The 27,432-nt window shown below is 42.8% G+C and overlaps 1 protein-coding gene across 1 annotated transcript in view; it reads right to left on the bottom strand.

Moving 5' to 3' along the window:
• Positions 1-19,386, bottom strand: part of avil (advillin) — a 59,153-nt gene extending 39,767 nt beyond the window's left edge. The window contains exons 1-9 of the mRNA XM_057326623.1: positions 19,270-19,386; positions 19,076-19,154; positions 12,409-12,483; positions 11,891-12,087; positions 11,387-11,495; positions 10,727-10,837; positions 7,867-8,072; positions 7,522-7,600; positions 4,815-4,913 (exon numbers count right to left, since the gene is read on the bottom strand). Of these exons, the coding sequence (XP_057182606.1) occupies positions 4,815-4,913; positions 7,522-7,600; positions 7,867-8,072; positions 10,727-10,837; positions 11,387-11,495; positions 11,891-12,087; positions 12,409-12,483; positions 19,076-19,135 (936 nt within the window). The 5' untranslated portion in view covers positions 19,136-19,154; positions 19,270-19,386. The remainder of the gene's footprint in view (positions 1-4,814; positions 4,914-7,521; positions 7,601-7,866; positions 8,073-10,726; positions 10,838-11,386; positions 11,496-11,890; positions 12,088-12,408; positions 12,484-19,075; positions 19,155-19,269) is intronic.
• Positions 19,387-27,432: the final 8,046 nt, after the last annotated feature.

A 27,432-nucleotide genomic window follows, 5' to 3' on the forward strand; every position in this document is an offset into this window, starting at 1 on the left:
TCGGATACTCTCCCCTAGACTTCAAAGGAGGTTCTTGGGGGGAGGACAGGACTGTTCACCAAAGTGAGAAAAGCCATGTGGCCCCCAGGGACTGACAGCCTCAAAGTCTTCCAAAAAAATGTCTCTTTCTCTTTCCTTAGCCACAAAAGACTGGTTTAAAGTGTATAAACATGAATCTCCACATTGTATGCTTGCCTCTGTTATTCTCCTTCACCTATAACCTCAAAGGTATATGTGCTTAGTGGTATTCTGTGTATATTTACATTCTTGTCCAAACTACAGGTCAATGTAATTGTAGCCCCTTCATGTTTCATATCTACGTGTTTCCCTTTTCATGTATTAGAATATGGTGTATAGCACAGTAATGTATTTTATACCATACTCATTTTATTCTATTCTAAGTCTATTCCTGCTCCAAACTACCAGGTGACCATAAATGCAAATGAGTTAGTGTGCCAGACAAAGAAACATGTTTTCGCGCCCAAAACTATCTCATCTCATTGGATCGCCCACCTTGGAGGGGCGTGACGCCCTCTGTGTTAAAACATCTGAACACGCAGGAAAGCTTGCTCTTTTGTGTATGTTCGTTCGCTTGGGTGCGTTCGCGCTCTCGAGACCTGCCTCTCCTCAGAGACAGCTTTCTTCAGGCAGTTTTGCTTCAAACTAAATCAACGGACTCACGGCCCGCTCTGAACGCATCAGGACCCTTGGATACGCGCGCCAGCACGTGTCCCGAGAAACAAAGAAGCCAATGCAAGTATCTGAACTATTGCTAACCAGTTGTGTATAAGCTTTGCCCCTTTTAAATAAGGAGATTTGTCCTTGATGGTTCATGCAGATGTGAATAGCTGATTTAATACTGCCTTTTTCTTTGCTTTATCTATTTCTTTCATTCTTTACTGCTTTTACGTTACACTACAGTTAAATGTGTTAAATACACTACAGCAGTAATGTTTGTTTATGTTGTTGCTTTGGAACAGTCTATAGCAACCATAATAGAATAGAACCATGGCCACTTACTCCTTTACATAACATGACTTATACACTATATGATTGTGTTCTGCTTACACTTTAACGAATTTAGTGGAGAGCAGATACATCCAACTGAAAACTTTTGTAAATACGTATTATTCGTACTTAGATAGATATTTTGGATCACCTTACCCACTCCTCCCTAAACCTTAACCTGTCCGCTTCCCAATGAACCAGTATAAAACATCACAAACAGGTCGTGCTGCATTCCAAATCTTCTAAAGCCGTATGATACCACTGCACTGTGCAAGCACAGTAAGCTTTAATCTTGATGATCGTGCTTCAGGAACGCACAAAATAGCATCTGATTCAAAAGTATATACTCAAGCTTAGCGCGTGAAGCAATCGAAGCAGAGCAGCCAATGCTGTTTCGTAACGTCCGTAGCAAACCCTCAGGGCCCTCTGTGTTGAGCTAAACTATCGTAAAAAATAATATTGAAAAACTTTAAATATTATTTTCAATCAAAGTTGGCTGATTTTCCCTATTAGATATGTATATTTGACTTCCTGGATCGATGTGGACTCTATCCACATGAGAAGTGTCACGAGAGTAATTCAAGATCACGGAGGAGTCACAGTTCTGTGATGTCATGTGCTGTCTGCGCAGCCTGCGCATGCTGCAAGAAGTTGAACGCGTGCTTACATAGAGGAGGCCTTCCATGAAGCTACTGCTGACAGAACAATGGTAAATCAATGAGAGAGATTAATTTTGAGTGACAGTAAAACTGACCTATCATTTCATCTTTCTAAACGGGCTTTAAACTTTAAAACGATTTCTGCCATCTGGGGTTATTCGCACGCAGTCTCGTTAAGCGGATAAAGCAACATAAGTTGGTTTGCCAACCACCATAAAACTTAAAATTTATGATTTATTAGGCCGCCGTGCCTCAATTCATTCTGGTTGCTGAAGTACTCATTTATGTAGCTTAACGTTAGCTTTATTTGAGACGAGTGATTTTGACTGTGCTCAGTCTTAAATTTAACATACTGTGCACTAGTGGTGGGCGATACTGTAAAATTTGGTATCGATCCGATACCAAGTAAATGCAGGGCCAGTATTGCCGATATTGATACCGATACCAATACATTTTACTTTTAGAAGCATTCACTTACACTCCCCTTCAGTCGGTCCAGTCTGGATTTAGAGCATGTCACAGTACAGAGACTGCTTTGATCAGAGTTACAAATGATCTGCTATTGGCGTCTGACTGAGGTTGTATCTCGTTATTGGTGCTGCTAGACTTTAGTGCTGCATTCCATACCATTGACCACAGCACACTTCTACATAGACTCGAAAATTATGTCGGCATTAAGGGAATAGCTTTGAAATGGTTTAAATCTTATTTATCCGACCGTTTTCAATTTGTAGCAATAAACAATGAGGTGTCACGCAAATCGCAAGTCCAGTACGGTGTACCACAGGGCTCAGTCTTAGGGCCTCTGCTCTTCGCATTATACATGCTACCTCTAGGAGATATAATAAAGCGACACGGAGTTAGCTTTCACTGTTATGCTGATGATACTCAACTTTATATTTCCTCGAAGCCTCATGAAACACAGCAGTTCCATCGAATAATGGAATGCATAGTCGATATAAAAAACTGGATGAGTAACAACTTTTTATTACTGAACTCGGACAAAACGGAAGTGTTACTTATTGGACCGAAAACTGCTATAAGTAACAACCAAGAATACTGTTTAACTATTGACGGATGTTCCATAAAACCCTCGTCGTCAGCAAAGAATCTTGGCGTTCTATTCGATAGTAATCTGTCATTTGAGAGCCACGTCGCCAACACCTGTAAAATTGCGTTTTTCCATTTTAAGAATATATCTAAACTACGTCATATGCTGTCAATCTCAGATGCAGAGAAGTTAATTCATGCATTCATGACATCAAGACTAGATTACTGTAATGCACTGTTAGGTGGTTGCCCTGCAGGCTTATTACAAAAACTCCAATTGGTCCAAAACGCGGCAGCTCGAGTTCTTACACGTACAAAAAAGTATGAACATATTAGCCCGGTTCTGTCAACCTTGCACTGGTTACCTATAAAGCATCGCGTTAACTTTAAAATCTTGCTTATTACCTATAAAGCCTTACATGGTTTAGCTCCTCAGTACTTGAATGAACTCCTTTTGTATTACAGTCCTTCACGTGCATTACGCTCTCAGGCGTCCTGTCAGTTGGTAATACCTAGAATTTCAAAATCAAGTGCAGGTGGTAGATCCTTTTCCTATCTAGCGCCTAAACTTTGGAATAGTCTTCCCTGCACTGTCCGGGAGGCAGACACACTCTGTCAGTTTAAATCTAGACTAAAGACGCATCTTTTTAATCTTGCATACACTACTCTTCCATAATATAAATCTTCAGAGGGTTTAGGCTGCATTAGTTAGATCAACCGGAACCAAAAACACAACTGATGTACTTGTTGCATCAAAGAGTACAGAACAGTACTCTACTCTCAGCCAGTCTTGTCTCATTGTTCCAAGGTTACCACAGCGAGCAGGATGCAGTTCATGGCCTGACCTGATGGTAGAGCGGAGAATGGGAAGTGGGGACCTGACAAGAGCTGAGATGATAGAGCTGGATAAAGAAGGACGCGGTCTCTTGACATGTCTTCACCACAAAACTTCAAATGCTATTAGATTATTAATGATAATCTTAAACTATAATTTATTTTATTATTAAGTTTATTTATTTTATTTAGCCTTGTTGTGCAAGTTCTCTGGAGCTTGTGCAGAGGCAGCAGCTTTTGCCAGAGGGGAACTGGAATCCCCTGGTTGGGCCTGGGTTCTCCTGAGGTTTTTTTTCTCGATTAGAGTTTTGGGTTCCTCGCCACCGTTTGCATACTGTTTTTGCACTATCTGCCTGACCGGGGGGGCTGCTTTAGAATTTTAAAGTTTTACTTAATTAATATTGCATATAGGAATTTATAGTCTGTTATATTTGACCTGTGCTTCTCTCTCCTTTATCCTAAATGTGTGCTCTCACTGAGCGTGTGTGTGTGTGTGTACTTGTCTGTGTACGTACGTGTGTGTGTGTGTGCGTGCGCATCCGTGTGTGTGTGTATGTCTCTATATCTATGTGTGTTAGTACGTGTGCATATTGTGTGTGTGGAGTGTTTTGTATGTGGGTATGTCTGTCTTCTGTGTTTTCAACCTTTTCTTGTTTCTGCAGGTACAACTTTAATTATTTTGCTTATAGTCAATATGTCTCATGTACAGCTGCTTTGTAACAATGAAAATTGTAAAAGCGCTATATAAATAAAGTTGAGTTGAGAGTTGAGTATTAACATTTGTAATCTGCAGCAATATTACTTCGTCACGGTCATTCAGCATTTCATCCTGGCAAAGTTTGGGCTGCCTTCATTTGTGGTGGGTGTGTTTAGAAGAGGGGCGTGGCCTGCATAGGGCATTACAGGTGCAGCTCCAGAACATGCTAGTTACATGTAAGATGACATCTTAAACCATACATGATTTCACCAACTAGGACATTCCAGGATCAACATTGTTCTTACTGCAATAACATTTATATCAACCAATCACATTGTGGATTTTAGGGTCAATGGTAAAGTTAGGTTTAGGACTTGTATAGCATTTATACCAGCCTATTACTTCCTATGAATTTAGGGGTTAGTTATGGTTAGGTGGTAAGGGTTATGAGTAGCATTCAGGCCAGGTTAGGTTAGGTTTTCTTTTGACATGTTCAACACAAAAGAAAACATACATAAATGATCCATGTTTTATGATGAGTTTGAAATGGTACAGCTGAAACTTACCAAAGCTCTGGTCATTGCTGCTTGTCTCTCAGCTTTGTTTGCTGTCTTCCCTTTCCACACAAATATTGACACTCCCCCCTGGTCCAAAATATAACAGTCCTGCACACAACCATATATGTATCATTAGAGTGAAGCTGTCACGATCACCAGTTGGAGTGCCCGTCAGATCCACAAGAGGGCACTCCAACCCAAACCTTTGCCACTCATTTTGGACTCCAATTCCCATGAGCCTTTGGACTCATTAGCCAATATAGGGAGGCTCAGAGATGACATATTTTGGTATGCAAAACCCAGAAGTGAGTTCATTATAGAACTTCCTGTTCCACCTCTCCACAGTCTATGGGTTTTTTGAATGGGTTTTTGGTAAATAGCCCGAAATAAGGTCTGTGGTAAACAAAACCTTATTCTATGACATAAAGCACACCAATTATAACCAGCTTTTGATTTTTTAAGCCTTATTGTGTCTTAAAAACAGTGGTTGCTGAAAGTGACTACTTCCTTTGGCGGGGACGTTAAACGTCATTGTGCATATAAAGCTCACAAATAATGCAACATGGGCACAAATCTCTTAAAATGTAGATGCGGATTCATTCACGGAGTAATTACTTACCAGGGATTACATTTTGAATAAAGTTTGAAAGAGTTGTCGGAGGCTTGATGGTGGTGACGTTGATATTGAGTGACCTTAAAGGGGTCATTTGACATGGCTAAAACAAATATTATGGTTTATTTTAGATGTAATGCAATGTGTATACATGATTTAAGGTTGAAAACCACTGTATTTTCCACATACCGTGTATGTTTATATCACCTCTTTGCCCCGCCTCTCTGAAACGCGCATATTTTTAACAAAGCTCATGGCTCTGAAAAGCGAGGTGTGCTATGATTGGCCAGTTAACCAGTGCGTGGTGATTGGTGGAATACTGCAAGCGTGCGACGAAAATGTAATGCCTCTTACCATATTTGGAACATCAGGTTCCTCTTCAATTGTACTGACAGGTACGCCCACCTTACTTGCGTAACCATTTGGGCGGTCTTAGTCAAATCAGACCACCAATTGATGTAGATTTGTGGGGGTGTGGTTACATGAGGCGTTTCAGGCAGGTCTGGGTGAGCATTCGCTTTTAGATAGAATGCATCTGTTGTTCCCACACTTTCATTTGTGCACTTTTATGTGTCTAATACATGCACGGGCAACTTATAACACGCCAAAGACACAGAAAAACACGTAGTTCCGCCATATGACCCCTTTAAGTGTAGTCTGTTTATAGCATCATGTTAGCTTTTCACTTCTGCGAATTTCGCAGAATTTCTGTCGTATTTCGGCTTCAATAGTAACAAATGTTATGCTCATTTGTAAAGCTTATCTTGATAGACAAAACGTGTAAACATCATAAACCTTTGTTAATCACGGGGCTTATTTTTTGCGATCTTCCAAAAGTCTATGGGAAAAATGCATAGGCTTACGGTTGAGGGAACCAGCGCGGCGCTAACTTCCGGGTTAGCCTACAAAAATACGTCATCTCTTAGGTACAGGTTTGCATTCACCTGTGTCTTGTTGTCTGTTGCACCTCGGCCTATTTAAACCCAGTCATTTCGATCATTCTGGGCTGAGTATTGTTTGTGTAGTTGTCACTGTGTTAACGTAGCCTGTCTTGTTTCCCCTGCCTGGTATTTCATGTATTGGACAAAGTGATGGCGAAGAAGCTTTCTGAATCACCGAAACATTCAACAAAACTGGATCGGAAAAAGGTTCATTACTCGAAGCTTTTCGAATCATTTTTCCGACTTTGACCTCGGCTGGTGAAAGTGAGGGAAAGCGATATGTCGCAAAATGTTTCATAATAGACCAGCGCATTAATTTTAAAATCAATAATGAATTAATGCATGAAATAATAAATTAATGAATGGGTAGATTAATAAATTAATAAATCCGTATATTAAGTACATGAAAACAATCTGTTTCGTTGCATACTTCTAGTAACTCAAAACAATAAACATAACATTTTGTATTGTGGATGTGGACATTTTTCCTGTTTGTAAACAGTCAAACTCATGAACAGAGGAAGTAAATAAATGCAGATGCATGCACACAAAGCACACTTTCATACGATAATAGTAAATCTGTAGCAGTAACAACCCATGAGGGCGTGGCCTGTGTCGCACATTTTTAAACATTTGAATGCTGTATGAAGTATGAAGCAGTGTGTGTGTGTGTGTGATTTGAAGCTTCGGACATCATTGGTCACGTGATTTTGATAGAATGAATCAGGCATCGATACTAAGCTTTACTGAAAATCGCTTCATTTGTCACAGCTAACATCACTAATTGGACGGATTGCCGGTGTTTCATCTTGGATCCGCACCTAAGTCTCCCTGTGTTGCACCGTGTCAGAAGCATGCCTAAGTCACTAAAGACTAATCATCGCCATATGAACCATGTTGTGCGACATTAGCTGGATGCTGGAAAACTTCTCTTTAGTTTTGTAATAAGATCTTGGAGAATTTGGAGAATTTCTTCTCACACCACTTCAGAGTGTATGTCACAGGGACCAACTTGCTATGGTCTTATATTTCTTATTATGTTATGTTTCCTATAATCATATCAGGGCCTCATTTAAACTGGTTATCAATCAAAACACATTACAGTGTAACTGGACTAAACAACAATCAAACATAATTGAGTGCAGTGATATCATGTACTTACATCATGATTCAACATGTCCTGTGTTAGTGGACTGGTTGCGATCTCAGTGATCTTCATAGTTCCATTCTCATCTGACACACTTTAGAAAGAGAAGAGAACGTTTCAACATAAAAAGCATGACTTTAAAGGCCCTTAACATGGTTTACATTAATGCATTTTTTATTGTTCACATGAAGTGAAGCTGACACTCCAGTGTTACACCGACAGCTCTGAGCAGTACATAACATGTCGAGATGCTTTGCAACCCTGACACAAATCCAAAGGGCCTGATGTCAGTAAGATCATCAACCATGTGCTAAATGACATTTTAGTGGCCATATGGCATGTAAATGTGAGCGTATGTACTGGTAGAGGGTGAGCTTATTCATTTGCTCCTGGTCTGAAATTTCATCAGGCGTTCCACTGGGCAGCACAGAGGGCCGTTCACCAAGAATGCTGGTCATAATGTCCATTAGGTGAGGGGACTTTGCTTCTGCATCCCCCTCAATCACCCCAATCTCCGCCCGACCTCCTCGTTCACGGTCTCTGATGTCCTTGGCCAGCATCATGCCCTTACAGTCAACAAAAAAATAGCATAAACAGTGTAAAAGTAGCACTGCACGTACATACACTAAAAAACTCAATTCTTTGCATTTCGAAATCTTTATTTTATGACCACATTAATGTGAGCTTGCATTTTTGCACCTTTGAGGGACTTTGCCGGGTTAGGGGACGTGTTGTAGTGAACTGTACTGTACACTATAAAACATTTAACTGTGATTTTATGAAACAATTTACACAAAAAATTTGTACATTTTAAAGCTGTGAAATCAAAGAAATATACTGTTTAAATTGAGTAAACGTAAGTAAAAAAAGTAAATCTGAGTAATTCAAATATATTTCTATTAGAATTCACAAGAATTATTAAGTGTATATTAAAAATATAATTTGTTCATTAAATACTTTTTTTTATTAAATAAACTTAAATAATACACTGTATGTAAATTTTAGAGAAATTAACTGTTGGATATGTAATATTTTTTAATATATGTCCCACTAAAAGATCAGTTAAATGAATTTAAAAGATTTTATTAAGTTAATAAAGCTGTTTATTTTATGCTATTTACTAGGCCCACATAATTATTTTTTAGAAAAAAATAATTTCTAAAAAAGATAGTGCTATACAGCACTAAAAGTGGTTCTTGGCTCGTAGTCATATAGGGGAACCACTTTTAGTGCTATATAGAACCATATTTTGGTGCTTCAGTGGTTCTTCAGCGGTTCTTTGGGACGACTGAGGTGCTATAGAACCGTTGAAGAACCATACAGGGGCTTAACAGGTTCTTTATATGGAAACAGTGCTATACAGCACATCAGTCACCCCAAAAAACCTCTGAAGAACCTCTGAAGCACCAAGATATGGTGCTATATAGCACTAAAAGTGGTTCCCCTATAACAGTGTTTCTCAAACTTTTTCTGCCATTCCCCACTTTGGAGGTAGTGAAGTTAATGTAATAACTCATTAATGTAATGGTAATAAACTTTGTTCACTTTCTGTCTTGGTCTTGTCTGCTGGTGCAGAATTTCCGTTTTTCTTTTCATTCCATGTCACAAACTTATCCATTGTAGGGTTGGGCCGATAGATGATGCCATCGTCCATCGCCTATGGCTGATAGACATGAAGATGTTGAGCTGGCATCGTGATTCCAACAACTGTTTCACTTTTAAAACGCTGCAGGGCGATGTCATCGTCCATCGCGATATTTCACTGTAGCCATCGTCCGATGCTAATATGGTAAACATCGCCCAACCCTAATCCATTGATAACTTTAATACCCGCTACCGACTACCGCCTCTCCACATTTTCCAAAGTTTTTGTGCCGCTACAATTAACACTCTGAAATGAAATCATTCTCGAAGGCTACTATGGTTCCATGTGACATTTTCTTCGCAGTCTGATGTTGTTTTATGTAAGGCTTCCATTTAAATGTGTCATTGTTTTGTTTTGAGTGAATGGTCAATAAATAAAGGAATGAATAAAAATGACACAATTTTCTACCTTTTGTCACGCCCCACCTGTCATGTCTCTATTCCTGCCCCACACTTTCAGAAACACTGCCCTATGATAACGAGCAAAGAACCACTTTTTGTCAGGAATTCAAAGGGGAAGAACCTAAGCGCAGGCAGCAGCGGTGGTGAAGGGGTTAACAGATATGTTTATTAACAAACAGAAACAAAAACACCCACGAGGGGGTAACGAGGACACAACTAATAATAAGAACAGAAACCAAAAGACTTCCCACAAGGGGCTAAAACAGCAAAACAAACATAACTAAAAATATGACACGACACAACGTCTTACAAACAAGGAGGGGTAAATAAGGCAGGGCAAGGTAAAACACAAGACTCACACTTCAGCACAAAAGCACGACGGTACAAGAACAACTGCACAGGGTACACGCACAAGGTACAGGGTACACATCCACAATCCACGAGCACAGGACAAAGAAACATGAGGGCATTTTAAAGGCAAGACAAACAAGGGATAATGACACAGGGCAGGTGGGAAACATTAGACACGGCAGGGAAGCAATACATGAAACGAGAGGGGCGGGGCCAATGACAAGACACGAGAAAACACATGGAGTGTCAAAAGATAAACACCCCATGGTTTTCTCACACAAAACCAAAGGCTTTGTCACGGCTCTGCCACAAGACCAAGAAAACCATGACAAGATAAGGCAGAGCCGTAACAACTTTTAGTGCTATTATAGTACACACTCTTAAACATGCTGGATTCTTTCAACTCATGGTTGGGAAATTATGAAGAACCAGACCGTTGGTTGACATAAACTTAGAAATGTCACCCAACCATGTTCCATTTCATGGAAGCAATATTGCCCTTCATGACCACATGATCCTGGCTGATGTGTCCTTGTAATTTATTTTTCAAACTGATGTCCCAAGGTCCTAATCCTGAAACTCTATACCTATTTGAACCCATTCTTTAATAAATGAAGCAAAGAAGCTTTTTTTAACACTTTGTTGTCAGAAGATTAATATTTGTTTGCCGTAATTACCCAATCCTATCATAAAAACAGCTTGAGTGGGCTGGACATGCATCGGTTTTAATAAAAAAAAGGCTTTATTTATAGTTTCACCTAAAATATGCCACATAAGAGCAACAAAATCACAACCCATATAAATTGATTAACTAGATGTGAACCTTCAACCGTTCTTGTTTGTTGCTTTCGGGCCCATTCCACTGGATAATGGTCTTGCCAAGATCCAAGAGAAAAACACTGCCAGTGTCAAAACTTCCCCAACTCATTTCCACCTACAAAAAAACACAAAATGAAAGGTGTTGGCCTTAAAGTCTCCAGTTGTGTCTGTTCTGGACACCATTTCTGGATTTTAAATATATTCTGAGTTACAGACCAAGAGCAACAATTTAATGATGAAAATGCACAAACAGTTGGCAACTACTCTACAATAAGAATAGTCATGGATGAGTTTTAAACATCTGTCAAGAGACACTCTTTACTTATGTTTGCGGAAAAGAGGACTTTGTGCGAGATTCACAACAGGTTCATTTTGTGCCAGATGTCTTTTGATGTGCAGTCAAATGCTTCTGATATTTAAAGATGTGAACGATATCTCACACGTGGTTTCGCCACACGAATTCATCCACATAACACATCAGTAACATTCATTAGTTCTGATACTCTGAAGACTCATTCTTGGGTTACATTTCCACTCGTTTCCTTGTTTTGAAATACTAAAGAAGTTGTATTGCACAAATACAGGCACGAGTGGCAATATAGGTTAGTGAATGAACTGTGGTCACTAGCAGAAGTGATTATACTGAAGACAAGAGTTTTCTCACCTCTGTGCCAGTCACCTTCCTCTTTCCTTTCACGTGAAGCAGTCTTTGAATGTCATAAGTGTTTGTCTGCACATGATTCATTCCAGTGGACACGCCTCCTGACTTATATCTGAGAAAACAGATATAAAAAATGAAAATGAACGCTTGTGAGTACTAACGATCAAGTATATAACTTCAAAATTCCTTCTCAACTCCTGATGTACAGTACATCCAGTGATGTACAGTTTCAACAATTCTTAGATGAGAGATTTTATTATTGTTATAAAACCATCAATAAAATCCAGAGGAAACAAGACCATTAACCTAGATGAATAAATTATGTTTGGTTAAAAATGAACACAGATCAATTATTGAGCAAGCAAATCAAAAGTCAGCATTGAAAACTCACAACACAAAGATGAGTGTGTAAAATGACCTGCAGCTTTGCATTTCAAACAGAGATGATGATAGGGAGACAAACGTTTGCAGCTAGATGAATAATGAACCTTAAACAGTTGTGCTCACATGATGCCCTGTTTGAAGTATCCACAGAAGATGCTGGACTCATGGTGCTGAACCTCACGGTGCTGCACAGGTGAGGTTCCCAGGAATTCATCTAGCTGCATGGCATAGATTGCAGCAGCTCCTTGCTCATCCTGTGTGGACATGGAACCTAGCCAATAATGTATATCATAGTATGCTGATTTGCCAGCCTTGCGTGTCTGCAGATGGATAAAAGACATTGAAAGCAGGTGAGAGGAGGAACATTCAGAATGACATGGGGATACGATGAGCAAACACCAATAACAATCCTACCAGAAAAAAATACTTTTGGAATATTCTTTTTGCTTTTGAAGTTTTTTAACATATGTTGGTGTTTGGATGTTTAGAACAGGGGTGTCAAACTCAATTCCTGGACAGTCACAGTTCTGCACAGTTTATCTCCAACCCTAATTAAACACACTGATTCAGCTTGTCACCTGCCACCAGTTTGACGGCTGTGGTTTATGGGTATTAAATTAAAATCTTTTGCATGCACTTACTTGCAACAATAAATAGCAGTCGCTTTCATAAAATTGTCCATGAGCACTTTCCGGGACCAAAACCAGATCCATTTTCTAGGGTAAAAAAAGAGTTAAATTGTCACATTTGGCTTTAAAGTAAGCCAAAGCAGAAATGGCTATAAAGAGGGCATCAGAACAAATTAATGAATAAGGAGGACAGGGCAGGGCCAAGACACAAGATAGAGGGGCACAAAGGACACATTAGGTGTGTTCGACTTCATGCGGCGCTGTACAGACCGATGGGTGGCTCACTTGAAGCAGTGCATGTCGGTTAGAAATTTTGTCCGACTTGAACCGGCGACGACAGCACGTCACTTTCACTTGTGGCATCAAAGTACCGCGAGAGCGTTTAGAGAACAGCCAGCTAGCTCAGCCGGCACATCATCTCAAGAGCGGCATCACCAGGCTGTGATGACGACACAGCTTTTCATGATTGGCTAGATACACCGCATGACAACGATAACGTGTGTTTCGGGTTTATTCGAACACATTCGGTTCAACTAATACTTACTAATTCATGTTTTTAAAACAGTTAAAACTGTTCGTAAAATCATAATATGTTATTTTGTGTCATTTAATCAAATAAAAATGAAACGAATACTGATTCAACCCTGTTTTTAATCATATATAATATAAACAATAATTTAACAATATATATGCTTATGTTTACCATGATTTTTAGGCACACAGTGTTAAGCAGCACATAACATATGCAATATGAAATGTTTACGGTTTCTACTTTTTAATTTAAATGTTTGTTTATTGGACAAATCCAAGGAAACAAAGCACGAACGTCACTACGGCAAGCAGCAGGTGTCCACATTTTTTTTACAGGTGTCCGACTTGACTGCTCATTTTTCAACTTCTCCCTTGACTGCAAGCAGCCTACGAAGTAAGAACTGGGAAGGGGGTTGGATGTCCTGGAGGCTATTGAAGGGCACACGTGACAGGATGGGACAGGAAGCCTCCAGGACGGTGCACCGGGATGCCTGTAATTTGGAAGGCCACAGGGGTGCGGTCCGCACCGGGAGACACAGGAACCAGAGGGCCGCTGTGGCCATGACAGTGGAGCCGGGAGAGCTGGTGATGACAGCCGTCCTGCCACTGGGATCAGACGTAGAAATGGTGAGGCCACGGCTGGAGGCTGGAGAGAGGATCTTTATCTGGATTTGTTAAACTTCATCACTGATAATGTTTGTTCACATATGTAGGTAGATCCAAAAAGAAACAACATCCTCCTTATGTGTGGACATTTTTTCCTCTTTGAGAGAAGAATAAAAATTCAGCAGTGATACGGTCATAAACTGCTCGGCCAGTAGTTTATCAGTCTGCAGATCAATGAGTTCAAGCTGAACCTCACTGGGTGCATAACCACATTGCAAGTGAATGGAGAAGAAATCATGTGCATTTCACTCTCAATTGTTTTGAAGTCTTCAAATCGTCTTGAAAACTCACTATGCAGTGTCCCTAACATGGATGAGTACATGCTGAGGTGATGCGCTGATGGTGTGACTTCTTTTAAGTGAAAGTGACCTATTAGTCAGATATGGTGACCCATACCCGAAATGTGACCTCTGCATTTAACCCATCCAGAGAGTAGTGAACACACGCACAGCAAGTGGTGAACACACGTACACCTGGAGCAGTGGGCAGCTATCTTGCATCCGCTTCAGAAGTCCGACATTGTCCCTGTCAGATTTGGACAACCATCGGTTGTAACACCTGCCAATTTGTCCTATTTTAGTCCCAGCTTGTCCATGCATGCATTTACCTCTGTGAACAAATCACTCCCTATCGTAGTCCTTTTCATTGACCGCATTGCTGCCAGTTCCTCCGTAATCTCAAGGTCTTCCGTTATTCCACACAGAAAGATAAGTAACTAGGCTGTGTCGCACACATCACAGCTCTCGTCCAGAGCCAATGAGAAAATGTAAAAATTATCCACTTTGTTTTGCAGCTGAAGCTCCAGATTTCCTGTGATGTCCTCGACCCTTCTCGTCACGGTTCCCCTGGAGAGGGACACATTCACAAATGCTTCTTTTTTTCGGGGCATATTAGCGCTGCATAGTCCACCAAACATTCTTTAACAAACTCCCCATCAGAGAATGGCTTACTGTGTTTTGCGATTTTGTGGGATATCACAAAGCTGGTCTTGACTGCTGCATCCCTGGATATGAAGCTTGGTAAAAAGGCCTTGCTGCCCTTTACAGCTTAGTTAGCAAAGCTTCATATGTCTGTTCCCGCACTGCATCAGTCAAATTCTTGTATTTCTCTGCACGTTTAGTCTCTTAATGGCGATTCAAATTGCAGTCCATAAACAAGGCCATCTGTTCTCCACAGACTAAGAACAAAGCTTTACCTTTGACTTCAGTAAATAAATACTTAGAAGTCCACGTCTTGTTGCATTCTGTATCATTCTTTGTTTTTTTAACGTTAGCTGTCATGTTTTATGGCTAACTGCTGATGACTGTTATTTCCATGGTGACTGTTATTACCATGGCGACACGTCATGTGACAGTGACACACCACAGCTACAATAGCTCGGTAGAAGCAATGTATACAGTTCACAAGTATGAAATATATTATGAAATATCTGATATTCCAATTCCTAGTATAGAAATATGTATAAGTAAACATATTTGGTCATCTAAACACCTTTATATTGATCTTGTTTATCTATAACACGCAGTGGGCGGTACCATCCTAGATTGCTCTGCAATTCAATTAATTGGAGCTGACAGACTTAAAAGTAAGTTGCCAATGAACTGGGAGAGGAATAGAGTGAACTTTATAGTCACCTATACACTGTGCATCTGACATGGATACAACAAGTAGTCAAATGATATTCGAAAGGATCGTTTGTGTGTATTTTATGAACTATAAATGATTGTTTTGCTAGTGATTATGTGAATGTAAATGTCTGAAATCTAAAATAAACAATATGTGCTTGAAAACACTTCATAGTTGTGATCTATGGCAAGCGCGGAGGCGAAGCTAGTCTGTCCCTGGCTTCAGCTAAAGCGCGACAGCAAATTTAAATTTAGCAGTTCAATTTATGATCTCGGGATCATACTGATGTTGACACTGCCACCGACACCTTATGCTCAACACTTATTCTAGATAACCTTTGTCCTCTGTCCTCCAGACCAGCTCGCACCACCCCCTCCTGCCCCTGGCTGTCTGACGTCCTCCATGAACAGCGGCGCACACTCAGGACTGCTGAAAGGAAATGGTGCAAGACCAAGAATCCCGCTGACCTAAGGCAGTACCAGTCACTACTCTCACTCAGGACTGCTGAAAGGAAATGGTGCAAGACCAAGAATCCTGCTGACCTAAGGCAGTACCAGTCACTACTCTCCTCTTTTTCTGTTAGAATTTTCACAGCTAAAACATCTTTCTATACCACCAAGGTGAGAATGCACCTAACACTCAGCAGCTTTTCAAGACAGCTCTTGTGCCTTGTCATCTAGTGTTTGTGACATACTGTACTCTGCTGGAAATGTTTCTTTGGTTTTGTGATTTCTGGATGACAGTTTAAATTTTGATCCGCATGTCTTTTCCAGCTTTGTGAGTTGTCCACCTGAACCATATATGAAACTGGTCCCGACTGAGAAGAAACAGTACCAGTTTTCCACTTGTCCTCTCCCCGTCGATAATCTCTGACCAGCACTGAATCACCACCATGAAAGTCCCTGTGTTTGGCATGCATGGAACGGTAAAACATTGAACTTTTTGTGCATGCTCCACAGCCTGTGTCACACTTGGTTTCAGTAGATCCAGCCTTGTCCTCAATCTGCAATGAAAGAATAACATAGCAGGTGTTTTTTTTTCGTTGTGCTATGTGGTGTGTTCCTGTACTGTAGCAAGAAAGAATCCAATCTCTGCTGTACTGGTATTCGTTCTTTGGATGATTTCAGTGAATGTTTAAAAGTCTGTACAAAACGTTCAGCCAGACCATTGGTGGCTGGGTGAAATGGTGCAGAGCGCACATGTTTGACACCATTTGCTTTAAGGAAAAGTCCAAATTCCTCGGATGTCAATTGCGGGCCATAGTCACTTACCAAGGTCTCCGGTATCCCATAACGACTGAACAGACCACGCAGAACTTGAATTGTCTTGGAAGATGTTGTAGAATCCATCACATAAACTTCTGGCCATTTCGAGTGTGCGTCTACAACTACCAGAAACATTCTTCCTTCAAATGGGCCGGCAAAATCGATGTGGATACGCTGCCATGGAGCTTCTGGCCATGACCAGGGATGTAAAGGTGAGAGACATGGAGCTTTTTGGTTTTTCTGACATGACAAACAGGTCTTACATTTCTCCTCAGTTTGAGAATCGATGTTAGGACACCAGATGTAAGTACGTGCTAATGCCTTCGTCTTCACTTCACCTGGATATCCTATGCGTAAGTCCTCTGATACACATTGTCTCAGATTCGATGGAACAATCACATCAAACAATCCTGCTTCAATGAAAGTTCCTCCTTCCTTGTGAAGTAAGGTTTCAGTACATCATCTGAATTCTTGTTAGATGGGAATAACCCAGTGGATACCATCTCTTTAATTTCATCTTGGGCCAAATTTTAAATAAATTGATTTACTATGAATAATTATAGAAATTTAAGGATTTAGGCTTGCTAAACCTTTTGGGAGAGAGAGAGAGAGAGAGAGAGAGAGAGAGAGAGAGTTATATGATCATCTGATCATCTTCCCTTTGTCTAGAATTAGCATAAATAAACAATATTTTAAAGAAAATGTTAGTTTTGTAATGGTAGAAAATATTTTTGCAGTTAAAAAAAGTGCACAAGTATATTTTGTCTACAACATTTAGGTACAATCGTTAGATAGAGTACATAGCTAACAAGATGTTTTATGTCAGGGTTCCTGTCTAGTGTGTCTTTGTTTTCACTCATGTCAATGTTTTGTCTCTTTTTGAGCACATGGTATGGGTTACAGCCTGCCATGTGCTTTACCCTTTGTCAATGTTTTGTCTCTTGTTGAGCACATGGTATGGGTTACAGCCTGCCATGTGCTTTTCCCTTTGAGTTTGGTGTAACTCAGCCCCCTTGTTACCCTGTTGTCTGCTCGTTATCTTTAGGTCTTCTCACCGGTACTAATCAGTGTCTTATCTCTTTTCTCTTCTGCCTCGTTTCCCTGATGACTCTCACCTGGTTTGCTCTTTGTCTTCGTTCTCTCCCCTCCTGTTTCTAGTTTGGGTTTTGATTTCCTTCCCTTTATATTTCCTTCTGTTCTTCAGTCCTTTGTCAGACCGTTGCGTGTTATTGCCAGTACTGACTGCCCTAGTCTAGCGTGTTCTAGTACTATTATCTAGTCTTTGTCTTAGTTATCTTGTCCTAGTTTTGTTTGTTTTCTTCTGTCATCTACTCCTGTGCCCCTCAGTTCCCATTGGCGTCTCGGATCTCTGCTCGCTGCACTACCCGTCACCACTTCTCCAGCGATCACCACTGCTGTTCGGATTCTGCCAGCGGGTCGAGCCTTCTCCCCGCTGAACGTGCTCCTCGGAGGAGCCAGGATTACTCGTTGGGAGTCTTCTGTTGATTCTTACCGTGAGTGCCGTCGGGTCGAGCTAGCTCTCCACGGACTCACGTGTTTCCTGTGTTCAAGGCCGGTGTCGTCTGGTGTTTCTGTTGGACAATTTCTAATAAAGTCTGCTTCATTACCCGCATTTCAGTCTCCGAACTTTTTGTTCCTCTCCGAGTCATGACAGTTTTATATGTATACTTGAGCTTTGCTGTCCAAACAGTTCAGTATCATATGTTTCGCGTTGCGCAAGATAACTTTTGGCTGTTGCGAAACACAGTTTCGTCAGCATTTGGTTTCCTATTCAGCTCAAAATTACATGACAGTTATTGTGCTGCATTTCTTAACACACTGTAATGTACTGAATGTGGTTATGATGACAAAAAGTAAAAATGTTACATGAAGTTATCTGTTATAGCAGTCGCTATAAGCGCTCGTCAATGTAATGGCCAATCAAATCAAATAATGCAGATGATACTGGCCAATCATGTAACAGAAGCTGGGCTTTACCGTTAACGGAAGTCGAGCAGTAGCTAATCAAAGGAAAGCAGGCGGGCTTTCCTGACGATCAATGGCAATGCATTCAGGTTTAACTGTGCGAGAAAATTGTGTAAGCTAAGTATCTAAACTTTAATTGTTGACAACAGTTAGGAACATTAAACATGCGACAGTAAAATACATGAGTCATGTGATGTAATGCGTTTTTGTAAGATGAGACAATGAATATAAACGGAGAATTTTTCATCATATTAGACACAAGATTAAGAAATAATGTCTGACACTAGTGTCACCGAGTGCCATTCAGAAGTTTTCTGACTTGATAACGAACTGTTGTCAATATCTGCGTTTAACACGACAGCTGTGATTCTCAACATTCTAAATGAGGAATGTCTGTGTTTGTTGGCTCAGTCTGAATTAGCGTTAAAACTACTGAATAAAATATAGTTCTGAAATCCATTTGTTAAAGTTATTTTTTATATTTAAGAAAGGTTGATTTGTGCTAGAAACACGCAATACATCATTCAGAAATAAAAGATTAGGCATGACTCACTCGTTGAATCACAAATGATTCCGTTTGTCTTGTGCTTGAATTGAAAACCTACCTCAATTCTCCAAATAAGTATCCCAGGGTTGTTTGTGACCGCTCTAAATGTTTGTTGCATGATTGCACAGTGTGTCCGACTAAAAACCAAGAGAGAAAACATCACATTGGATATTGATTTAGCATCGTGATTACAGGTTCCATCTTTTGACATTCATTGGTTTCAATAACAACTGTTAAAAAGCAAGAACCTACCTTATAACAAAAGTCAATTTTCAATTTTCAAAGGATGTTTCTGCTCAGACAGATGGATGAAAATGTGGATGTGTGCAGTCCAGTCAGTGACATCACCCTGATGCTAGCAATGCACAAAGCAAAACATCTCCTTTTTTGTCCTGTTCTACCTCTTCTTGTTTTGCTCATTTCACTAAAACTTCATTTGATTGCATTTGCATCTGCCGTCAATTCATGCTGAACTCACCGGCCAATCAGAATAAAGAGATAAGAAACTAAGCACAGTCCAGGCAAAGTAGTAATGTAAACAAAGGCGACATATTCAAAACAGAAGAAAATAGTCATAAGCAGCCATGGAGCAGATGCTGGCGTGTAAAGTGTCACAGGTTTGCTTACAACTAGCAGGTTTATGCTGTCATATTATTCGATATATACGATAATAAATAACACGATAATATGAATCCAATATTAAATTTGCAAAACAATACAGTTTGAGAGACAATCATATATGTCTGAAACTGTGGCTGTTTATTTTAAAACTGCAAATAAATCTAAATAGATTTTAAAGAGACCTATGCTTCAAATCTTGGAAACTCTACAAATGAAATACAATCATAGCAGAAGTACATTTTGTATTTCCTTAAATGATATGTCGTGGGCCAAGTGCACATATTGTTCGTCTCACTGTGGCTGTGTACTACAATATGATCTCATTCAAGAAGATTTGTATTATGAATTTTGATTATAGCATTTCCTAGGGTATGTTTGAATTGTAATTTTACATAATATGGAAATGCAGGGATGACTAATTGACATGGCACAGGGCGTTGACGCTTCTGTCAACTTGCGGGTTGTATAACGTCAGCAATGTTGTGGATGAAACTTTTATCAATTATTTTTTGAAGTTACATTTTCAAGCAAATCAACATCAAGATGTTTAGTCTCAGATCTTCACTACTAACCTAAAATAGTTTCTGCTTCTCTGCCACAGTCGGCTTTGGCTTGCTAACTAGCGGTCTTTAGACATAGGCTTAGTGGACACTTTATGAGGCACCCCTCTTCAATTCCTTAGAACACCAAATATCTCATCAGCCAATGTTGATCACAGTATGGCTGTTGGTGCCACATGGGCTGGATAAAGTATTTAAATTTCATGGTAATTTAATGACACTATTGACTTGAAATACTGAAAAGTAAAAACGTTCATATTTTAAGCAATACAACAGTAATATTTGTACTTAGAAAGAGTAAAAATATATATATTTGTACATCATAACCTCAAGTTTTCATGTGTCTTGTCATGCTGTCAGTCTTTCACATTGCTGTTGGGTGACTTTATGTCATTCCTGAGGTTTGATTTTATTGAAATACAACAGACACTGAAATGGAATGACCACAATACATCTAGAAATGATGATTAAATAAAGATTTGGAATGGTCTCCTAAGTTTTTCCGTGGCTGTGTTTATAGGCTTGAGTCTGGCTAGATTATTGGAGTGTTGTAGTGATATTTTTAATGATTAATAGAGTCTTAATGCCTCAGTTAACCTTCAATACAGCATTTTTTAGTAGTGTACGAACTAAACATGTTGCCCTGTCATGATTCTGCCTCTTCTTGTCATGCTTTTCTTGGTATAGTGGTATATTCTTGGTATATCGTTTCCTCATTATTGATTGTTAATTATTTCATGCCCAACACCTATTCGCCTCTTGATTTGATCCCTTATTTAATGCCCCTGTGTTTTCTGACTTCTGCTGAATCATTTTGATTTGTTTGTTCCATGCCACCCTCCTGGTTTGTATTGCTGTGTTTCATCTAGTTTAGTTATTTGTAGTTCATATCTAGTGTTGTGTCTAGTCTAGGGTATTTAATCTATGTTCCTGTTTATCCATAATGTTTCTTAACCTTGTTCATTGTTATTTCACCCCCTCGTGGGTTTTTGTTTTGTTTTATATTTAAGTAGCTTTTGTTAACCCCTCACCTGGGGCCTGTTTCATAAAACAAGATTACGATATAAGACTTATTGTCAGTCGATTCGGTTTCATAAAGCAAACTTAAAATAGTTCGAACTCAGTTACTATGGGAACTTATGCTGGGAAATTAGCCTGGTCCGGGGCAGGCTAACTGTCAGGCTAAGCCTTAGTTCCCTTTCTGTCGGTCTCTCGATGTTGTGTCGAGCCGACAGATGGGGTTCGCTCTTGAGAACCTATCAACTTCTGACTAGTTTAGAAAAGGACAATGAAATTGGCATATGAAATTTGCATGCCTGACTCCGCTCCCGGATATCCGGGTATAAAAGGGAGACGGCGTGCTGCATTCATTAACCTTTTGTTCTTCGGAGCCTTCACACTGATCGACTTCGAGACTTCAATCTCTACGCCGATTTACTGCTGGAATCTTATGACGTGGTGCAGCGGAAAGTCCCTTCCTGCAGCGACTTTCCCCTGGGCGTCTCGGCAGTTCCAGAAGTGTTCGAGTTTTTCTCTAAAAGAGCAAATTTCTCCAGCGTGGCATGTCCCGCTGTTCTCATGGGTGCAACACACTCATCGAGGAGGGGGACGGACACAATGTCTGCTTCCAGTACGCTGGGGCAGACGTTGTGGATACGTCCTGCTCGCACTGCGGACGGTTGACGATTCAGACGTTGCGTCACAGGCGGCTGTGTTCCCACGAGACTCAGCCACCACCTCGTCTGCTCCCCGTTCCGTGACAGCAGGACTATGGCCCTGCCGCCTGCTACGGCAAGCAGCAAGGGTCGTGTTTACCGGAAGTGCATGAGGAACTTAGTAAGACCTGCAACGCCCCTCTCTGGCACGTTCACGTCAAACTAAGTTCTGTCACCCTCTCTTCCCTCGAGGGTGAGGCAGCTAGAGGATACGTTGATGTCCCCCAGGTGGAGTGTGCCGCCGCGGTGCACTCATGCCCGCAGGCGGAGGCCATCTGGGGGACTCAACCTAGACTCCCGTCCAAAGCATGTGGGTCTCGGCTTCCCTGGTGTCGAGAGCTCACATTGCTGTTTGTTGATACTGTCGAGCTGCAGTTCTCGACAGTAAAGAAGCAGACAGAGGATATCAAGCATATCCTCCCCCGCCGCGACTCGGCCGCACTCGGCTGTCGAATCCCTTGCAATGTCTGCTTCCCAGCAGCCCTGGTCCTCTTCGATGCCCTCCAGCTCTGGTTCCCCCCACTCAGGCCCCCCCCCCCCGGAAGAGACATCGAAGAGGAGAGTATCGCCCCATCAGCAGCCGAGGCGAAAGCGGCCCTCATGGGAAGACCCCAGGGAGATTGAGAATACCATCGGGCCCGACCCCAGCCTCTCCATCGCTGGGGGATCGGAGAGGGGGACGGTTCCTGCCCTGTCTCACCACCTCTGGCCCCCTCCGGGGGCTAGCGCCCACTTACTCAAAAAGAGTTTCCTCTCTCTCTGGGTCATTACAGCCTCTCCCACCCTCGGCACAACAGTGGACGGCAACTCGATGTTGCGCCATGGCGAAGCACAACGTTGAGTATAAACACCAGCCCTAAGCACTCTCAGTCAGACAGTGCATTGAGCTGCACAATCGCCAGGCAGGAAAAACAGCAGAGCCGATCTCCTGCCGGGGGGCCCTCCCCCAGCAAGGGATCCGTATTGCTGGCCATCGAGCCCATCCTACCAGCCGAGATGTTCAACGGGTTTTACAGCCCGTACTTCATTGTCCCAAGAAAGGCGGGGGGCTGCGCCCCATCCGAGATCTGCGAGCCCTGAACAAGCACCTACACAGCTGCCGTTCAGGAGGATCACGCAGAAGCGCATCCTGATGTCTGCCAGATGTCAGGACTGGTTCATGGCAATCGACCTGAAGGACGCGTACTTTCATGTCTCTTTCCTCCCTCAACATCGGCTGTTCCTATGGTTCGCTTTTGAGGGGCGGGCATATCAGTACAGGGTCCTCCCCTTCGGTCTGTCCCTGTCTCCATGTGTCTTCACGAAGATCGTGGAAGCCGCCTTCCTTCCCCTCAGGAAAGAGGTGTGCGGGTACTGAACTATCTTGACGACTGGCTCATTGTGGCACACTCGCGAGATCTGTTGTGTACACACAGGGACCTGGTGCTTCGGCACCTAGATCGGTTGGGGCTACAGGTCAACTGGGAAAAGAGCAAGCTCTCACCTGTGCAGAGCATCCTCTTTCTTGGTATGGAACTCGACTCGGTCTCCATGACAGCGCGACTGACTACAGAGCGAGCCCAGTTAGTGTTGAACTGCCTGAAGGTTCTCAGGCAGTCAGTGGTCCCACTGAAACAATTTCAGAGGCTCCTGGGATACATGGCATCCTCGCCGGGGGTGGCCCGCCTCGGGTTGATGGACATGCGACCGCTCCAACACTGGCTACAGAGTCGGCTTCCTTGGAGAGCGTGGCACAAAGGCAGCGGGTGTATGTTCATCACTCCTGTCTGCCGACACACCCTAACCCCCTGGTCTTCTATGACTTTTTTGCGGACAGGAGTCCCCCTAGGGCAGGTGTCAAGTCACGTCATGGCGACGGATGCCTCCCTGCAGGGTTGGGGTGCCGTGTGCAACGGGCACGCCGTGTCGGGGTGCTGGACGGGCACCCGCCTGCGTTGGCATATCAACTGCCTAGAGTTGTGGGCTGTGCTACTTGCACTGAGGAAGTTACAACCTCTCATGCAGGGCAAGCACGTGCTGGTCCGGATGGACAGCACAGCTGCCATGGCGTTCTCAATCGTCAGGGTGGCGTTCGCTCACGGCAGCTAACATGACTCGCCCGACGCCTCCTTCTTTGGAGTCAGCAGGTGATCAGCTCCCTGCGAGCCACACATATCCCAGGCGTCCTGAACCAGACAGCCAACGCGCTCTCTCGTCAGTCGACGCCTCGTGGAGAGTGGCGACTCCATCCTCGCGCCAGCTCATTTGGGAGCAGTTCGGCCAGGCACAGGTGGACCTGTTGCCTCCCTGGACTCCACCCATTGTCCGCTTGGTACTCCCTGACTGAGGCACCCCTCGGCACGGATGCCCTTTTGCACAGCTGGCCGTGGGACAAGCGGAAGTACGCCTTCCCCCCAGTGAGCCGCATTGCACAGACCCTGTGCAACGTCAGGGAAGAGGAGCAACTAGTGGTACTGGTTGCGCCCTACTGTCCCAACCGGACTTGGTTCTCAGAGCTGGTGCTTCTGATAACAACTCCCCCCTGGCCGATTCCCCTGACAGAGGACCTTCTGTCACAGGGGAAGGGCACGTAATGGCATCCTAGGCAGACCCCTGGAAATTCCATGTCTAGACGGGACGAGAAGATCCTGAGTGGCCCACTCCCCTCTCAGGCTAGGGCCTCGGCCACTAGGCGGCTATACGCCCATAAGTGACACCTCTTCTCGCCCTGGTACTCTTCTAGAGAGAAGGCCCGTGGAGTTGCTCGATCGGGGACGTGCTGTCCCTTCCTCAAGAGAGACTTGAGAGTAACCTCTCCCCCCTCCTCACTGGGAGTGTATGTAGCCGCTACGGCCGCTCATCACGACCCAGTTGCTGGGAAGCCTCTGGGACAGCACGACCTGGTCATTTGGTTCCTAAGGGGGGCGAGAAGGCGACCGCCTCATCCGCGCCCCGTACCCTCTTTCGACCTAGGTGGCGGGCCTCAAGAGCCCCCCCCCCTTTCGAGCCCCTCGGAGCTGCCGCTCTTTCTCACCTCACAATAAAGACGGCTCTCCTGATGGCGCTCACCTCCAAGAGGGTAGGGGACCTACAAGCACCCTCCGTGTCCACAGATTGCCTAGAACTCGGGCCCGGTGATTCTCACGTGTTCCTGAGACCCCGGCCCGGCTACGTGCCCAAAGTTCCCACCACTCCCCCTAGAGACCAGGTGGTGAACCTGCAGGCGCTCCCCACTGGGGAGGAAACCCAACCCCATCGTGTTGTGTCCAGTACGCGCACTGCGCCTCTGCTTGGACCGCACGCAGAGCTTCAGAAGCTCTGAGCAGCTTTTGTCTGTTTTGGAGGTCAGCAGAAGGGGAGGGCTGTCTCCAAACAGAGGCTGCGCACTGGATCGTGGATGCCGTCGCTACGGCATACCGATCTCAAGATTGCCCCTGCCCATTAGGAGTGAGGCACACTCCTCATGGGCACTGGCTCAGGGCCCCTCTGGCAGACATCTGCAGAGCTGCGGGGTTGGGCTATGCCCATCCCTTCGCGAGGTTCTACAACCTACGCGTGGAACGCGCGTGTCCTGCAAGGCAACATGTAGGACCGGCAGCCGGTAGGGCTAGCCTGCGAAAGCCCTTCCCCCCTTCCTTAGGTGGGTCAGCGGCTATTTCCGCCTCCCTTCTTTCCCCACTGGGTAAAGAACAGGCATTCCATCCATCACTAAGCACCTTCCTGGGGGGAGGCTGGGCAGAGCAGCCCTGCCCCCTTAGCCGGGGAACAGTTGAGCCATCTACACTAGCTCTAACCGGACCTAGTGCTCCAGACTTAACTCAACTCAACTTTATTTATATAGCGCTTTTACAATTTTCATTGTTACAAAGCAGCTGTACATGAGACATATTGACTATAAGCAAAATAATTAAAGTTGTACCTGCAGAAACAAGAAAAGGTTGAAAACACAGAAGACTTATAGGTCAAATATAACAGACTATAAATTCCTATATGCAATATTAATTAAGTAAAACTTTAAAATTCTAAAGCAGCCCCCCCGGTCAGGCAGATAGTGCAAAAACAGTATGCAAACGGTGGCGAGGAACCCAAAACTCTAATCGAGAAAAAAAACCTCAGGAGAACCCAGGCCCAACCAGGGGATTCCAGTTCCCCTCTGGCAAAAGCTGCTGCCTCTGCACAAGCTCCAGAGAGCTTGCACAACAAGGCTAAATAAAATAAATAAACTTAATAATAAAATAAATTATATTTTAAGATTATCATTAATAATCTAATAGCATTTGAAATTTTGTGGTGAAGACATGTCAAGAGACCGCGTCCTTCTTTATCCAGCTCTATCATCTCAGCTCTTGTCAGGTCCCCACTTCCCATTCTCCGCTCTACCATCAGGTCAGGCCATGAACTGCATCCTGCTCGCTGTGGTAACCTTGGAACAATGAGACAAGACTGGCTGAGAGTAGAGTACTGTTCTGTACTCTTTGATGCAACAAGTACATCAGTTGTGTTTTTGGTTCCGGTTGATCTAACTAATGCAGCCTAAACCCTCTGAAGATTTATATTATGGAAGAGTAGTGTATGCAAGATTAAAAAGATGCGTCTTTAGTCTAGATTTAAACTGACAGAGTGTGTCTGCCTCCCGGACAGTGCAGGGAAGACTATTCCAAAGTTTAGGCGCTAGATAGGAAAAGGATCTACCACCTGCACTTGATTTTGAAATTCTAGGTATTACCAACTGACAGGACGCCTGAGAGCGTAATGCACGTGAAGGACTGTAATACAAAAGGAGTTCATTCAAGTACTGAGGAGCTAAACCATGTAAGGCTTTATAGGTAATAAGCAAGATTTTAAAGTTAACGCGATGCTTTATAGGTAACCAGTGCAAGGTTGACAGAACCGGGCTAATATGTTCATACTTTTTTGTACGTGTAAGAACTCGAGCTGCCGCGTTTTGGACCAATTGGAGTTTTTGTAATAAGCCTGCAGGGCAACCACCTAACAGTGCATTACAGTAATCTAGTCTTGATGTCATGAATGCATGAATTAACTTCTCTGCATCTGACGATTGACAGCATATGACGTAGTTTAGATATATTCTTAAGATGGAAAAACGCAATTTTACAGGTGTTGGCGACGTGGCTCTCAAATGACAGATTACTATCGAATAGAACGCCAAGATTCTTTGCTGACGACGAGGGTTTTATGGAACATCCGTCAATAGTTAAACAGTATTCTTGGTTGTTACTTATAGCAGTTTTCGGTCCAATAAGTAACACTTCCGTTTTGTCCGAGTTCAGTAATAAAAAGTTGTTACTCATCCAGTTTTTTATATCGACTATGCATTCCATTATTCGATGGAACTGCTGTGTTTCATGAGGCTTCGAGGAAATATAAAGTTGAGTATCATCAGCATAACAGTGAAAGCTAACTCCGTGTCGCTTTATTATATCTCCTAGAGGTAGCATGTATAATGCGAAGAGCAGAGGCCCTAAGACTGAGCCCTGTGGTACACCGTACTGGACTTGCGATTTGCGTGACACCTCATT

This window comes from Triplophysa rosa, unplaced genomic scaffold (genome assembly GCF_024868665.1).
Source record: "Triplophysa rosa unplaced genomic scaffold, Trosa_1v2 scaffold115_ERROPOS1579659+, whole genome shotgun sequence".
Classification (NCBI taxonomy): domain Eukaryota; kingdom Metazoa; phylum Chordata; class Actinopteri; order Cypriniformes; family Nemacheilidae; genus Triplophysa; species Triplophysa rosa.